Source organism: Melospiza melodia, chromosome 19, assembly GCF_035770615.1.
Source record: "Melospiza melodia melodia isolate bMelMel2 chromosome 19, bMelMel2.pri, whole genome shotgun sequence".
In the NCBI taxonomy this organism is placed as follows: Eukaryota; Metazoa; Chordata; class Aves; order Passeriformes; family Passerellidae; genus Melospiza; species Melospiza melodia.
Window position 1 is genome coordinate 11339121 of NC_086212.1, and position 14809 is coordinate 11353929.

Here is a 14809-nt window from a genome sequence, read left to right on the forward strand (position 1 = left end):
TTGCATCAGTGATGCCCATGCCTGGACATCAGCCCCTCACCTGGTCCCTGAATATCTTTGTGGGGGACACAAAGCCCCTGGATGCAGCCATCAGCCTGGTGGAATAGGGGCTGTTTGTCCAGTGCAGCCCTGGGAGCATCAGGGAGAGCTCCTGCCTGTCCCAAATGCCAACATGTGGCCTTGTCTCTCCCTGAGTTCAGGCCACTGGAGACTACCTGGGCATTGTGCTCAAGGACCGCAGAGTGCACTGGATCTACAAGCTGGGAGATGAGGAACCAACCTCCCTGAGTGTCGACGAGGATATTGGAGAGCAGTTTGTCACCATCAGCATCAACAGGTTGGGCCTTTCCTCGGGGAGGGCAGGGTTTGCTCCTTTGGGGTGTCCCTTAATCTTGACCATCCCTCCTGCTGCAGGATCCTGCAGTACGGGCACATGTCGGTGATCGTGGAGAGGCAGAGGGTGCACGAGATCAAGGGAGACAGCGTGGCCAGGGGAGAGCAGGGGCTGCTCAACCTGGACCCCCGCAGCGTGGTCTTCTACGTGGGGGGCTACCCCTCCAGCTTCACGGTGAGGCAGCCAGCGGGGAGGGGGCTTCAGGAGGCTCCTACAGGAGGGGAAACCCTGTGTGAGTGTTGTGTTTAACCCCCAGCCCCCTCCTGCCTTGCGCTATCCCAACTACCGCGGGTGCCTGGAGCTGGACACGCTGAACGAGGAGGTGGTGAGCCTGTACAACTTCCAGCACACCTTCGAGCTGGACACGGCTGCTGAGAAACCCTGCGCCAGGTGGGCACCACAGCAGGCAGCCAACCAGTAGAGCACCCATTCATCATCACTGGCCAGCTGGCCTCATTCACCTACGTCACAGTCATACTAGTTTTATTCCCCTTGCGGCCGCCCTAGAGAATAAACTACTCAAACTCCAATTAACTCTAATAGTTTATAAAAACATTGGTCTTGTAAGCCAAAGATTGAAGACTAAACCCCTTGTTGGAGTTACCCTACCATCCTACCTCAGGAAGAAAGGATTCTCATGGCTGCTGAGAAATCCTGCCCCGGAGCACTTAGAGCTCAGCCCTGTGGCTCCATGCCTTGGAGTGATGATGCCTCTTGCTGTGTGTGCCAGGTCCAAGTCCACGGGAGACCCCTGGCTGACTGATGGCTCCTACTTTGACGGCAGCGGCTACGCCGAGATCAAGTTTGAGAGCCAGTTCGGCACCACCAAGCGCTTCGAGCAGGAGATCCGCGTGGTCTCCTACAACGGCATCATCTTCTTCCTGGAGAACCAGGCAGGTGCTTGCTGCCCTGGGGAGCCTTCATCTCTCAGGGGACAGTCCCAGTTCATAGGTGTTTCCAGTTCAGGACACATGGGAGAGGAGAGCTTTGGAGATTACAGGGCTGCTTGGAGCAGGATTTTGGCACTTGTTAAAAGCCGTGAGAGGAGTGGACCCAAACCTCACAGCAGTCACTTGGCTGGTGTTGAAGGGGCTCCCCAGAACTTGGGCCAGGGTTCACTGGGGCAGGCAGTGCTGCAAGGAGAATTTCCAGCTTGCAGTGTTATCCCTGTGCCCCAACACAGGGCTGCTGTTGGAAATTAAATCCCAGATAACAGTGACCAGGGCACTGAAGTGGGACCTGCTGCCACCAGTGCTGAAGGGCAGGTGGGCTCAGTGCCACAGCTGCATCCTGGGCACCAGCTGAGTGTCCATCCTGCCTCCCCAGGGTCAATTCCTGTGTCTGGCCATCCGGGATGGGAAGCTGGCTCTTTACTATGATTTCAGCTCTGGCCTGGAGATGGCAAAACCGAGCAACTCCTCGTCCCTCACCATCAGCAGCGCCACAAACAAAGCGGTAAGAGGTGACGGGGCTCTCTTGGTGGGAGGCTTCTCATCCAGGGCGGGGAGGCACATGGACCCTTGTTTTTGAGGGGGGCAGAGCTGCAAGAAGTTTTCTGACTTGAGCCATTAACTTGACACTTTGTCTGCCCTCTGTGATGGACCTAACTGCCCCAGAATGACAGATCATTTCTCTGTTTTGTCTCCAGATCCAAATTTTCCTCCTCAAAATGAATAACAAGAAGCGCATCCTGGTGCGGGTGGAGCGCCTCACCATCTTTGTGGTGGAGCAGGAGAACTCCCTGGAGAACGCTGTCTCCTACTACCTGGGGGGAGTGCCCCCAGCTGTGCTGCCCCCCAGGTGGGTCCAGCCTGCACTGGGCTGGGACAGTCAGCACGTTCCCCTCCAGTCCCTGGTGATGGCCCTGGCCCTTTCTCAGCCACACCCAGGGCTGGTGGAACCCTGCTGAAACTGGGGGGGAAGTTTTCCTCTCCCTGTCCATCATCCTGAGCTTTTAAGGATGGTAACTTCTCCATCTCTGGTGAGGGATGAGGTGCTGGTGGGTGTCACCAAGTCCTCCTTTGCCATGCTGAGTGCTCTGGAGCAGCCTTGGCACTGGAGATAGCCGTGACCATCACAATTAATTCCCAGGCGCTTTGCCTGAAAGAGCTGCGGGGCCAGATCCTTCCCAGGGCTGTGTCCTGCCTGGGGCTGTCCTTGTTAACACTGTCTGCCTCTCCTGCAGTTTGAAATCTCTGTTCCCCACGGGTGGGCCCATCCGGGGCTGCATGAAGGGCTTGAAGGCCCTTGGCAAGTACGTGGACCTGAAGCGCATGAACACCGTGGGCGTCAGCTACGGGTGCACCTCGGATCTCCTGGTGAGCACAGGGCCCTGGCAGCCTGGCCAGCCTGCTGGGGAAGGGTCTGCAGGGAAAGGGAGCAGGACAGGCCCCATCTCCCCTCATTCACATAGAAACAAGCATAAACCTCCCACATCCTCAGTGTAGAAGGGTCGTGGTGAGGTGCTTGCTCCACGTGGTTGGCCATAGCACCAGCCAGAGCCAGCAAGGAAGCAGAGCTGCTCACTCATATCCCAGCACCCCAGCAAGGCCAGGGCCAGCTCCCACCTTGCCTCTGTGCTGTCTCTCACAGGTTGCTCGCTCAGTCAGTGTCCATGGCCACGGCTACCTGACCCTGGCTCTGACGGATGTGCCGGGGCTGAGGGACTTCTACAGCGGCTTCAGCTTCCAGACGAGCCAGCCTGAGGGGCTGCTCTACCACCACTCCACCCAGGTGGGCACCTGCAGGCCCCCAGATATCCCAGCAGTAGGGCTGCTGGGGAAGTGCTGCTTCACCTTGGGAAAGCGGGGATTTTAGTGGGGCTAGGGTGTGGATCTGCAATGAGATCTGCACCCTGAGCTCCTGGAGGGCAGCGGGGTTCAGCTGCTGAGCTGCTGCGTGATGCTTTCTGCAGGAGGGGACGTGCCAGGTGTCCCTCCAGAGGGGCCAGCTGGCCTTGAACCTGCTGGGAAGTGAAATCACCACTGACAGTGCCTATGCAGATGGCAGGGCCCACTACGTGGCCTTCTACAGCGATGCCCGTGGGTACGTGTCCTGCTGTGGGTGCCGTGGGGCTGGGGTGCCCACAGGCAGAGGGTCCTGCTGAGCCCCTGGTGCCCCCCCAGGCTCAGGCTGTACGTGGATGACAAGCTGCAGGACAGCAGGACGGGCCCCGGGCGCAGCCGGCGGCAGCGGCGCCAGGAGCAGCGTCGGCTCTTCCACCTCGGGGGCTCCCCGGAGCCAGGGGCCCTCAGCAACATCAGCGGCTGCATCGGGAACGTCTTTGTCAAGAGGTGAGTGACACCGTGCCCCTTCCACACAGCAGGGCTCAGCCCCTCCCACCTCCCAGCTGCTCTGACAGGGACCTTTTCTCTCCCCGTGAGCAGGATGTCAGAGCCACAGATGGTGGTGGACCTGCAGCAGAACGTGGAGAGCATCAATGTCACCATGAGCTGTCCCATGGGTGAGCAGTCACAGCAGCTCAGAGTCACTCCGAAGAAGGACAGGCGGAAACCCAAGGTACCAGCTGCTGCCACAACTCCCCACATCCTCCTCCTCATCCTCCTCAGGTGCCAGCTCTGCTGGCAGGGCAGGATGCTCCCCTCACTCCATTCCCTGGTGCACATTGTGTAGGTGCCGGGCAAGCCAGCGCCCAAGGGCCGCCGCCACAACCAGGACGGGCTGTGCCAGCTGCACCCTCAGCCCCGCACAGCCAGGGGCTCCTCCCGCTTCGGGGGGACCCCGAGCAGCCGCTGGGAGTTTGATGAGATCCCAGCCTCCTTTGGGTGGAGGTGAGCCTGGCCCCGTGCCCACCCCCTGCAATCCTGGCCCCGGCATCGTGGCCTGGAAGCGCATGAGCCGTGCAGCTGCAGGAGAGCCGGTGTTCCCATCACTCCCTGTCCCTGCAGGTCCCATTTCTCCCTGGAGGTGAAGCTGAACTCCTCCAGTGGGCTGCTGTTCTACGTGGCGGGCGAGCGGGGCTCCTCCATGGCTCTCTTTGTGTCCAACGGGCGCTTTGTTTTCCTGCTGGAGCTCGGCGGGCGCCGGCTGCGCATCCGCAGCAGGGACAAGTACCGCGACCGCCGGTGGCACACGGTGAGCGGGCACGGGCTCAGCAGCACCTCCCTGAACCACGTCAGTGTCCCTGCAGGGGCTGGCCCTGCTCTGGGTGCTGCTTCTCAGTTGCACACGGGACGCTGCAGTCCCAGGGGAGCAAAGGGGACAGCGAAATCACAGCTGGGGCTGAACCTCTGAGCCGGGGCCTCCCTTTGCTGGGGCTTCTCCCAACCCAGTCCTGGCACTGACCTTTGCTCTTTGCAGGTTTTCTTCAGCAGAGACCAGAGCCGGGCCCAGCTGGTCATTGATGGGCTGCGAGCCCAGGGTGCTGCAGTGGCCACCACAGGGCTCTTCGTGGCCCAGAGCCCCTTTTATGTGGGGGGGCTTCCAGCTGGAAAAGCCAAGGCTCACATAGCGGTAAGGGCTTGCTGGCCCCATGGCATCACCCTCTCTCAGCCTGTTCCCAGTCCCATGGCATCACCTGGTGCCTCCCAGTTTTTGCCCCGCTGTTCTCAGTGGCTCTCTCCACAGGCTGCATCGGCCTCCAGCTTTGATGGCTGCCTGAGGAACCCCCAGCTGGACGGGAGGCCCCTGGGTCCCCCCTCACGCACTTTTGGGGTGACGCCGTGCTATGAGGGCGTGCTGGAGAGCGGCGTCTTCTTCACCATGGATGGTGGCTCCATCACCTTAGGTACCCCACTGTGGGCTGGGACTAGGAGGGTCACATTCCATGGGAATGCCCTGGGTCCTCTCCTCACAATGGCATTTCTGTTTCAGCTGATGCAGTGGTGACTGAGCAGGACTTGGAGGTGACACTGGAGGTGCGTCCCCGCAGTGCCTCTGGCCTCATCTTCCACATCGGCACGAGGAGGAGCCACCATCTCCTGCTGTACATGGAGGACACCAAGGTACTGGGAGGGGGCTTCCCCACAGGTTCCAGAGGGGGTGGGTGTCTGCTGCCTGTCGCTCTCAGCTCTCCAGCTCTGATGGGTTTCTCTCACCCCAGGTCACTGTGAGAGCAGGCGTTGGGGCTGATGAGTTCTCAGCGTCGGTGACGAGCCCAGCTCTCTGTGACGGGCAGTGGCACACCATTGCAGGTGAGGTGACAGCTCCCCTGCTTCCGTGGCTCTGCTCAGCCCACATCTCCTAGGGGAGCTCAGGACAAGCCCAGGCTTGGCAATTTAAACCCTGTCCCCCTGCTGTATGCACTTAATTTGGGAGTCTGTATCTGCCATGAGGTCAATTCCCTAATTAACAAGAACTCCTGCCTGATCTTACCACTGTCAGCTCTGGTAGTCAGGCAAGGCAGGTTGTTTTTCTACTTCATGGAGCTGCTGGCGAGGCCAAGGATGTGCCACAGGACTTGATCCATCCTGGACTGTGTCCAGCTTGAAGTGAAAGCCCAATTTGCTTTGATGTCGAGCGTGTCCAAAGGGCTCCAAGCCCATAGCTGGGAGTGGGGATTGCAGAATTCATACCTGTACAGGAAACTCAGCCTTTAATGTAGCTGCCATGCAGCAAGTGCTGTTTTTTATCAAGCCCTTTTTGGGGTGGGGGCACAGCTGCAGCCCCATCTCAGCACAGCTCTATTTCAAACCTTCATCTTGTTCAGCCAGCACTGGGTGAGGTTTTGGGGGAGATTGTCCCAACTCTGGGCATTTCCCAGAGCTAGGCCAGGCCCTTTGACCCTCAGTAGTTTTGCACTTGCTGCAGCACTGGTCTAGGCTGGAGAGCAGAGGTGGGCTTGCTCCTTGGGTAGGGAAGCAGCACTGACTGTTGTTTTCTTTTGAAGTTACCAAATGGAAAAACGTAATCCAGGTGGATGTGGACACAGAAGGCAACCACACAGTGGGGCCCAGCCAGCCCCCTGCACCCAGCACGAGGGCAACCTTCTCCCTGGGAGGGCTGCCAGGTGAGTCAGGAAAGATGAGCTCCAGGATGAAATACCCCAAGGACAATGGAGATACTATTCCTGGTGTGAGGGAGGGGTTAAGCCTTTGCCAGACTAATGCCTGCTTTTCCTTGTGTTTTTTGCAGAGACAGACAAGGCCAGCACAGGGCTGCTGTTACCTCCCCTCCCTCACTACGTGGGCTGTGTCAGGAACCTGCAGATCAACCAGAGGCACGTGGACCTGCCTCGAGCTGGGACTGCCCGGGGCTCTGTCAGCCTGAAGGGCTGCCCTGTGCTCTGAGTGCCACATCAGGGACAGCCCGAGGGACAGAACGCTGCTGCAGCCCCGGTGTCACCACCAGAGCACTGCCCGTGCTCGGACACACTTATCTCCAGCGACTGCAGGCACAGGTCTGGGCCAAACCAGAGGGGCCACAAATCCCAGGGGAAGGAGGGCAGGGGAGGAGGGGGCACTCTGGGGATGTTTCACAAATAGAACCAAAAAGTTGGAGTGGGATGTGGTGACAGGTGAGTCCTCCTGGGTGTCAGGGATCTGCAGCAGGGCTCGTGCTGGGAGCGTGGGCTGGAGCTCAGAGCAGCCCTGCAGCTCGTCCTCAATCCTGTTCCCTTCACCCCACACATACCAGGCACATAGATTTAGTTCACCCAACACTTGAGGCTGTTAATAAATGTCACAGACTGTCTGCTGATAAAGGCTGCAGGCGGTTTCTGGTTTATAATAAATGCAATTAGGACAAACTGGATTAATTCTGTCGGTTTTGGGGTTTTGTAAGCAAGGGCACATTTAACCTCCCCCCAAGGGCAGTCTCAGCTCACCTGCTACTGCTACAGAGTTCTGCAAGGGGGAACTTGGACAAAATTCTGTTCACAGAATTAGCATCTTCTTATCAGAATAATTTATAAGAATCAAAAAAAGAACAGAATAGGCTGGGAGAACTGCTGAGGTGAAGCAGAAAGGCACAACCGCCACTGGCTCTGCACTTGCATTCAGCACTGGTAGTACACTGACAAAAGTCCTGTTGTGTGAAGCAAGAAACCACTGCTTTAAAGGGAAGAAATAGAAAGGTTACCTCCACACCTGGCCCTCACCCTCCCTGGCTCCTGCTCAGCCTCCCTCAGCCCTGCTGCAGTGCAGTCTCCACTTGAAGCAGCTTTTTCCTCCCAAGACACCCAGTTCACTGTGCACTTACACGTCATATATATATTTGTGTGTGTATATATATCTCTGGCCACTTGGGGACAAAATCTTGCTTCTGAAATGGACTTGTAACTTATATCATTATATTGTGGGGGTTTTTTTTATGAGGGGTAAATATTGTAAAATGGGTTTTTAACATGTCCATCTTAAATGTAATTATGACCTGTTTTTAAAGTTGTAGTATTAAAGATGGTCTTTGTAAATCACTGGTAAATACTTTGGAGTCAAATAAAGTTTTATGTTACTCTCTTTCACTTTACCTGGGAAGAGTAAGTATCAGGCTGGTGAGCTGAAAAAGGGATAATCAACACTGTAGGGATACTGGACAGATTGGAAGGAACAGTATGGCAGATAAGGAAAATTGCTTTATTTTTAGATTTATATAAGCATAATATGAAGTTAGTAATCCTACTGCAGTTGCTTAAGTTAGTATCTAGGAGTATCTGTAAGGAAGAGCAAATAACTTAATCTAAACTCATATCTTCCTCTTCATCTTTCTTGTCCTTAGAGTCTCCTTCCTTTTGGTCTGACTTGACACTGTTCTGCATGGCTTTGGCAAAGGCTTCTACATCTAGAAGTTAAACACACGAGTTACTGCATTTCCTGGCTGAAGCTCATTGTCCACACAAGGTTAAAGCTTCATTACTTAGAAAGCAAACAGTTGCTTCAGTATGAATTAGCAGGGAGGAAAATTTTGAACAATAGTAACACACATGCAGATCTCTCTGACACAGCATTTTATGCACTTTAATTGTGCATGGGCATCCTGAGACCAGAATTCTTGCAGTAATGGGAGAGATGCCAAAAGCTCATTAGGGAAAAGGGATTGCCTCACTGCCAGAGCTGGCCCTGACTGTGATCACTGATTTCATGTGAATCACTAAAGGCTCCCACAAGAAAGGCATTGCTGAGCAAGGTGACTGTGACATCTCCAGTCTTTTGCATCTCTAGCAAGGAAACAACACCAATACATCTCTGCACATAACACCTCACTCTGTGTGCTGGAACACCAGTCCCACCCACCTTTTCCTTGTAAACATCAGTGCAAGAGTCACCTTGCAGACTCACAACTCTCAGAGGGGGAGAGTTAGAGAGAAGCTGATCCTTACAGCCCACATTCAGTGGTCATGTGCAGTGCCAACACCCCCAACAACCCCTCTCTCCTGCTCCCACCAGCACCAGCACTCACCGCCTTTATTTGCTGCATCTACTGCCTCTGCAGGTAGCCCAAACTGGCTCATGAGTGGGCCCAGCTGTCCTGAAGCTAAGGCAGCACTGAACATGCTCAAAGCCTGTGGATTGGAGTCAACACCATCAAAATAAAGTTTGCATCAGATTCCTGCAGCAGTAACCCCAGGAGGAGAGCAGTTCTGTCAGGGCAGGGCTTGGGAACAGATATGCAATAAAATAATCACCAATTACATGTGATTATTTTATTGCATATAAAATATGCAATAAAGTTCCTCACTTCCTTTTGCACAGAAGTTTCTACAGTTTAATCTAAACCAGTCATTTAAGCTCCTGAAATACTGCAAATGGACAAATTTCAATCAATTGGTGTAATTACTAGTTCAGACTGGTCTGTAAGGCACCAACTTTTTTCACACACAGTGTCCTGCAATTAAGGACTGGCGTTTCAAGGGATGTAGTGTAGTAACCATGAGCATCTCCTCCCTTCAGTCTGAAATTAAGGAGCCATTTGGTGAAAGGGAATAATGAATTCCCTACTACTCCTGTCATCTGCCAGAGCACATTTATAGTAAAGAGAAAGGTAAAGCCCAATTCCAAAAGAAAAAGTAAAAACTATTCCCCTCTGCCCTTGAGTGACTGCAGGAAGAACTAATGCTCCATTAAACCATGTCCCTCCTCCTTTCCACTTCTACTGAGCAACCTCCCACTCTGAACAGTGCCAGGAACCTGGAAAAAGCAGGGCAAGGTGAATCAGGATGATGGGGAAGGGGGAAGAAGTGCAGTTCCCCCCAGAGCCAGCATCTACCTGCTGGAACTGAGGAGACGTCAGGGTGTTCTGGATCTCTTCAGCAGTCTGCGGCAGGGATTCCCCTGAGGGAAGGTAAGGCATCAATCGCTCCTGGACTTCAGCGTTGGCCAGGATGGGAGCCATGATCTCAGGAGTCAGAACAGCTGCCAGGTCCACTAGGAGAAAACAAAGGGTTGGCCATTAGGCTACATCCAAAATCCCGTATTTTTGTCATGTAAATCAAATGATCTAGTCAGGGTCTGAGTATAAAAATTATCACTACACTACCACCATCTTTTTTCCTGAGACTAAGTCTCCTGAAGCAGTCAAAACCAGCACTGAAATAAATAAAAAAAAAAAAAAAACACCAAAAAACAGGAACAAAAAAATTAAGAGACCTTTCAAACCAATGTGGAACAGGACAGGACAGTAAAACAGCTCCAAAGGACTCCTGGATCCAGCAGCTGCTTGGTCAGAGCACTGTTACCTTGCTGTCCTCCTGCTCCAGATGGCACATTCATAGTAGCTAAAATGTTCTGAAGGTCACTCAATTGAATGGGCTGGGTTGGGCTTGTGGCTGAGCTGGTTCCATTACCCGAGCTGGGGACGGGGCTGGGGCTGGTCACCGAGGCGGCCGCAGGCACGGACGGGGCCGGCGTTACACGGGTGGAAGAAGTGGTGGAAGATGGAGTCACTGCAGCTGACTGGCTGCGAGAGCTGGCCAAGAGAATCAGGGTCATTAATTCCCTGCAGAAACCTCTTCTGTTCTGAAAAGCTTCTTTTCAAACCCTTACAGTATGAAAAACTCCTACCTCATTTTAGAGAGGTAATAAGCAGCCTTGATTCCCACCACATTCCCCATATAATAAGCCATGATTCCTCCCACAGCAGTGGCAAGTTCCCATTGCAACAGCCCAGGGCAGACAAGGCCTCCTACCTTGATGATGAGCTGCTGGTTGGAGGTCCCCCACTCCCGAGCAGACTGGCCAGCCCAGGTCCTGTCAGTGCACCCAGCCCACCTTCCATGAATATAAAAGAAGAACATGTTTAGACATTTATTTCTTCAGGTTTTCTGCACCTCTCTTCTCTGGAGAGGATGCTCTTGTACCTGAAAGGTTTTATTTGCTAAAATAGAGGAGGGGGTGAAAGAGCCCAACCCACCCTCCTATCCCCTTCTGCAAATTAACAGAATCTTCTTTTCTGATCTTGTATCCCCATTAGAGAGCTGAACATATCAGAAATGACTCAGTTTCTAGGTGTACACAAGGATGAAGTTACTCCAGTTTGTGCTGTACGTACATCATTGTAACACAGCCCTCTCCTTATCTGCTACACCAAAAACCCAACTTTCCTATGAACTTCAAAACCAAGGCCCTCAGCAGAAGATCCCAGAGGCATCTTTGAGCCACCACCACTCTCTCCTCAAAGACCTGGGGTTTGCAGCTCCAAACCTAATGCAGAGATGCAGCAACAGAACCAGCCAAGCTCTCAAACACGTCACAGGCAAAGGAAGGACAGCTCCACACACCAAGCGCTCACAGGGGAGCAGCCAGCAGGAAACCAACACCCTTATGCCAAAGAAAGCAGAACCAGCCTCCTCCATCACTTCCCAGCCACCAAGGACTTATGGCAGGGTCAAGAACCTCAGCTGGGAAAAGGCCTGGCTGCTGCCCCCCCTGGAGTTGCCAGGGACTTGTCAACTCCTTTGAGCCACATCAGCCAAACACTCCATTTCCCATAGCGGCTCCTTGCACCACACCTGATTACACACACAGCACCTGCACTTCTCACCCACCTTTGGGAGCACCTGGGATCAGAACAGCAGCACTCAGTGAGCAAACCCAACTACAGATCCTGCAGGTCACAGTGAGCCCTGCCAGTCCCTCCTTGTACAGGAACAACCACATGGAACCAACACCTCCTGTCACTTACCCCACAGCTCCCCTGCAGCAGGCATGGCAGGTGGAGCTCACCACACACTGCTCTGCTCCATTTCACAGTAAAAGTGACCCAGGAGAAGAGAGCTCCTTTGGAGCTCTGCAAAGCCCCAAGAGATGCAAACCAGCTGTGACAAAGACAATTCCCAGGGGAAATGATCCCCAGGGATGGATTCACCACAACCACTGTCTGCAGCAGCAAGCAGATGGTTCTCTTTCTGTTACATGTCAATCTGACTTATGGCTGAATGTAAAGGCAAGGAAAGAATTGCTGAGGAAAAGTGTGGGAAAAAAGGAAGACAGTCTCAGGATTATGTGAAGCTTCAAGAGGAAGATCTTTCCCAAACACATCCTAAAAGGCCGGATTTTTCCAACACCACCATGAGATTTGCCTCTGAACATCCCACCAATATGCATCTGAAGCTAAAAAGACACCAGCCAGCTCCACAAAAATGGATTTCTGAGCTTAAGCACAGAACCTTTGTCACTGCTGTGTTCCTTCGCCTATTTACACTCGAGGCCCAGACCTGTCAGAAAATGCTCCTGGAGCATGGATGGCATTGAGAACAGACCACAGCCCCTTCTGGAACCAGTGATTCCAGCTCTCCCCAGGGCTGCCCAGGAGAGACAGCCCTGCCCTGAGCCTTGTCCCCCTGACTGGGGAGTGCTGTGGGGTGGGACCACTCTGATCTTCCTCTTGAACTCTTTCTACTTTGCACACAAATATTCACTGAATCAGAGAATATTCCACAAGCAATTCCACAGCTTGGTAACCAGCACATTCACCACGAGCAAATCACTGGCTTTCAGCCCCTGCTCCAGTGAATATTTGGGAAGAAAAAGTGGAATAGAAAAAAACAAGGGGAAAAAAAGCAGAAGATTCAGTGCAGCAAGGAGCAGAACCACAGTTCCTTGCAGATCAAGCCCTGAGATGAGTGCTGTGTAGAATCTGGTACCCTTTTTCTGTCCCTGAGCTCATCTCTGAGGCAGGGCCTTGCCTACTCACATGAAAGAAGTGCTACTGAGATCAATAGCACTGCTTGAGAACATTGTCAGGTAAGATTTAACCTGGCAGGAGAAAATACCATTTTGGCATAAAGATATTAAAGCATTTTACCAAGTCCTCCTAAGCCCGTTGGTCCGATCAGCTGCATGAGCTGGTTATGGCTCATGTTTCCAAGAAGGCTTTGCAAGCCACCCTCACCTAAAAACAAAAACATTCTGAAACACAACATATTCACATGGTTTTTTCACAGCACTCCGGCTCAAACAGCAGGAGATTAATTGGCATCACATTCTGTATGGAAAAACAGTTTCAAGTGTTTACTGATTCATGATCTTCATAAAAGATAAATGTAACTTGGTTTCACAAAGAGGTAAGACTCCAGAGAATCTACTGGAAACAAAGAGATTTCTCCTGGCAGTCTTAACTTCCAGCCTACACCTATTTAACAGCACAGTTTATTCTGCTAAAAGCACATTTACGCTTCTGGTATTAACATTGTCCCCAGCTCACCCTCCACAGCCATCAGGGATTTCTTCCTAGGGAACTCTAGGGGCTTAGTCTAGACATAAATTTAAAAAGAAAAAAAAAGCCTCTGACATGAAGGAGCAGAGAATGGACTGTACCTCCCAGTGCTGAGAGCTCGTGGCCTCCGCTGGCATTGCCACCCAGTGCCCCTGGCATGGGGGGGTTGTTGAGATACTCGTTCACCTTACGGCAGTGCTCCTCATCCTTGTCTGTCTTGGGCTCCTGCAAGAGAATTGCTCTTGGTGTGAGTCATGCTGGGGGGATTTTGAACCAAGACCTTTGTCTTTGGCTTCCCACCAACCTGCATCCAGAAGAAGAGTCGTTTGGATCCTGCCTTGAACTTCAATACATACACACGGCCTGTGGTGCACTGTGGGACTCTCTTGAACTCACAGTCATCAGGAAAAATAATCAAATCCTGGAAAGTGTGTCAGGAGAAACAAATGTTTGAGAAAATACATCAATATTATTTCTTTTCACCTCCCAAATCCCTCTGCCCTCCTCCACAAACTTTCTTCCATCAGCTCCTCAGAGCAGAGAGCATGTGGAAGTGCAGGTCTGTCAGTGACATTCTCACCCTAATTTGTCCTGGAGGAACTCTTCCTGCAGTGCCAGCAGATGAGAACATGACATAACACCTCAGCACTGAAACACCAGCTCATACTCACATCCTCCACATTGCCTGAAGTCCTGTCCTTCCAGCAGAAGTGAATGAGGGAATCATCAGTTTGCTGGATGTAAACGAGGCCTTTTCTCTTGTCTGGAGTTACGGTGCTGCCTTTCAGGGACATCTTCCCTGCCCGAAATTCCACCAGGTATTTGCTTGAGGAGCCACGAGAGCCTGGCACCAGGCTTGGAAATAATGCACCTGAAGACATCCTGGAAAGAGAAAGCAGCAGGTGTGATAAAAAACCTCCCCATATCCTTTCTTTCCAGTACCAAATTTCAACCTTTACCAGGTGGCTTCACAAAAGCAATCTGTTCTACAGAATTCCAGGGTGATTCAACTGAGCTAAAGCAGAACCTTGGATGAAGAGAGGAGGCTCTACAGCCCTCCACTAATAAAGGACAGCCTGTGTGCTGAGGCACTCGAAAATGAAGCCACCGTGCCCCGGCGCTTCCTTCTTCAGTCCGAGCCATGTTTCAGAGCAGAAAGCGCTGTTGTACCTTCAGACTGCGGCTCCAGACCCCACAGACCCCGCAGAGCGCCGGAGGCTGCCCCGTGCTCCACCGGCCCTCACGGTGACCCCGGCCCCCTCCCGCACTGACCGAGCCGCGGGCCTGGCGGCGCTGCTGGGCCCGGCCGGCCCCGCGGGGCTGTGCGGCTGTTCCGGGGCGGCGCTGCGCTCCCAGCCCGGCCGGCCCCGGCCCCGGCCCCGCCGCCGGGCAAACACTCCGAGCCCAGCCGGGACGGAAGGGGGGGCTCGCGGCCCGGCCCGGCGCGGCCACCCCCCACCCGCCCAGAGGCCGCGATCTTCTGCCGGGCCCCCCGATGCCGCCGTGCCGCCTTCCCCGCGGCTTCCCCCGGCAGGAGACCCCCAGCCCGGGCTCCGCGGGGCGCGCGGTCCCGGGGGTGCCCGGCGGGTCCCGAGCGGTACCTTCAGCCTTCAGCCTCCTCCTCCTCCTCCTCCTCCGCCGCCGCCGCCTCAGCTCTTCCTGCCCCGCGCGCCGGAACCCCGCCCCGCGCGGGGCGCGCGCCGCCGCGGCTCCGCGCTATTGGCTGGCGCGGCTGTCAATCAAAGGGGGCGGGCCAGGCGCCCCTGCTGTGTCACGGAACATGGCGGCGCTCCCCCCTCACCCCCC

General features: G+C 54.0%; 2 protein-coding genes across 3 annotated transcripts in view; one reads left to right on the top strand and one right to left on the bottom strand.

The window, feature by feature from the left end:
- LAMA5 (laminin subunit alpha 5) overlaps window positions 1-7819 on the top strand; it is an 87782-nt gene extending 79963 nt beyond the window's left edge. Inside the window, exons 62-80 of the mRNA XM_063172537.1 lie at window positions 201-337; window positions 415-568; window positions 651-784; window positions 1125-1287; window positions 1721-1849; window positions 2043-2194; window positions 2580-2712; window positions 2987-3127; window positions 3309-3439; window positions 3520-3687; window positions 3781-3913; window positions 4028-4185; window positions 4303-4489; window positions 4715-4867; window positions 4982-5141; window positions 5228-5358; window positions 5457-5547; window positions 6243-6362; window positions 6488-7819. Of these exons, the coding sequence (XP_063028607.1) occupies window positions 201-337; window positions 415-568; window positions 651-784; window positions 1125-1287; window positions 1721-1849; window positions 2043-2194; window positions 2580-2712; window positions 2987-3127; window positions 3309-3439; window positions 3520-3687; window positions 3781-3913; window positions 4028-4185; window positions 4303-4489; window positions 4715-4867; window positions 4982-5141; window positions 5228-5358; window positions 5457-5547; window positions 6243-6362; window positions 6488-6642 (2730 nt within the window). The 3' untranslated portion in view covers window positions 6643-7819. The remainder of the gene's footprint in view (window positions 1-200; window positions 338-414; window positions 569-650; window positions 785-1124; window positions 1288-1720; window positions 1850-2042; window positions 2195-2579; window positions 2713-2986; window positions 3128-3308; window positions 3440-3519; window positions 3688-3780; window positions 3914-4027; window positions 4186-4302; window positions 4490-4714; window positions 4868-4981; window positions 5142-5227; window positions 5359-5456; window positions 5548-6242; window positions 6363-6487) is intronic.
- Window positions 7820-7907: 88 nt separating this feature from the next.
- Window positions 7908-14692, bottom strand: ADRM1 (ADRM1 26S proteasome ubiquitin receptor). Of its 2 annotated transcripts, XM_063172538.1 has the most exons (10): window positions 14605-14692; window positions 13675-13885; window positions 13308-13424; window positions 13105-13228; window positions 12593-12679; window positions 10476-10557; window positions 10026-10255; window positions 9557-9714; window positions 8750-8852; window positions 7908-8131 (listed from the first exon to the last, which is right to left on the bottom strand). In XM_063172538.1, exons 2-10 carry the CDS (start codon window positions 13882-13884, stop codon window positions 8025-8027), a joined length of 1218 nt encoding a protein of 405 aa, XP_063028608.1. In that variant the 5' UTR covers window position 13885; window positions 14605-14692; the 3' UTR covers window positions 7908-8024. The 2 variants fall into 2 exon arrangements, with proteins under 2 accessions (XP_063028608.1, XP_063028609.1); XM_063172539.1 differs by lacking the exon at window positions 12593-12679.
- Window positions 14693-14809: the final 117 nt, after the last annotated feature.

Coding starts and splice junctions, on each gene's coding strand:
- ADRM1 (XM_063172538.1), bottom strand. CDS start 13,884: ATGTCTTCAGGTGCATTATTTCCAAGCCTGGTGCCAGGCTCTCGTGGC. Junction 13,425..13,674: donor CTTCAGGCAATGTGGAGGAT/GTGAGTATGAGC, acceptor CACACTTTCCAG/GATTTGATTATTTTTCCTGA. Junction 12,680..13,104: donor CGAGCTCTCAGCACTGGGAG/GTACAGTCCATT, acceptor TTTTGTTTTTAG/GTGAGGGTGGCTTGCAAAGC.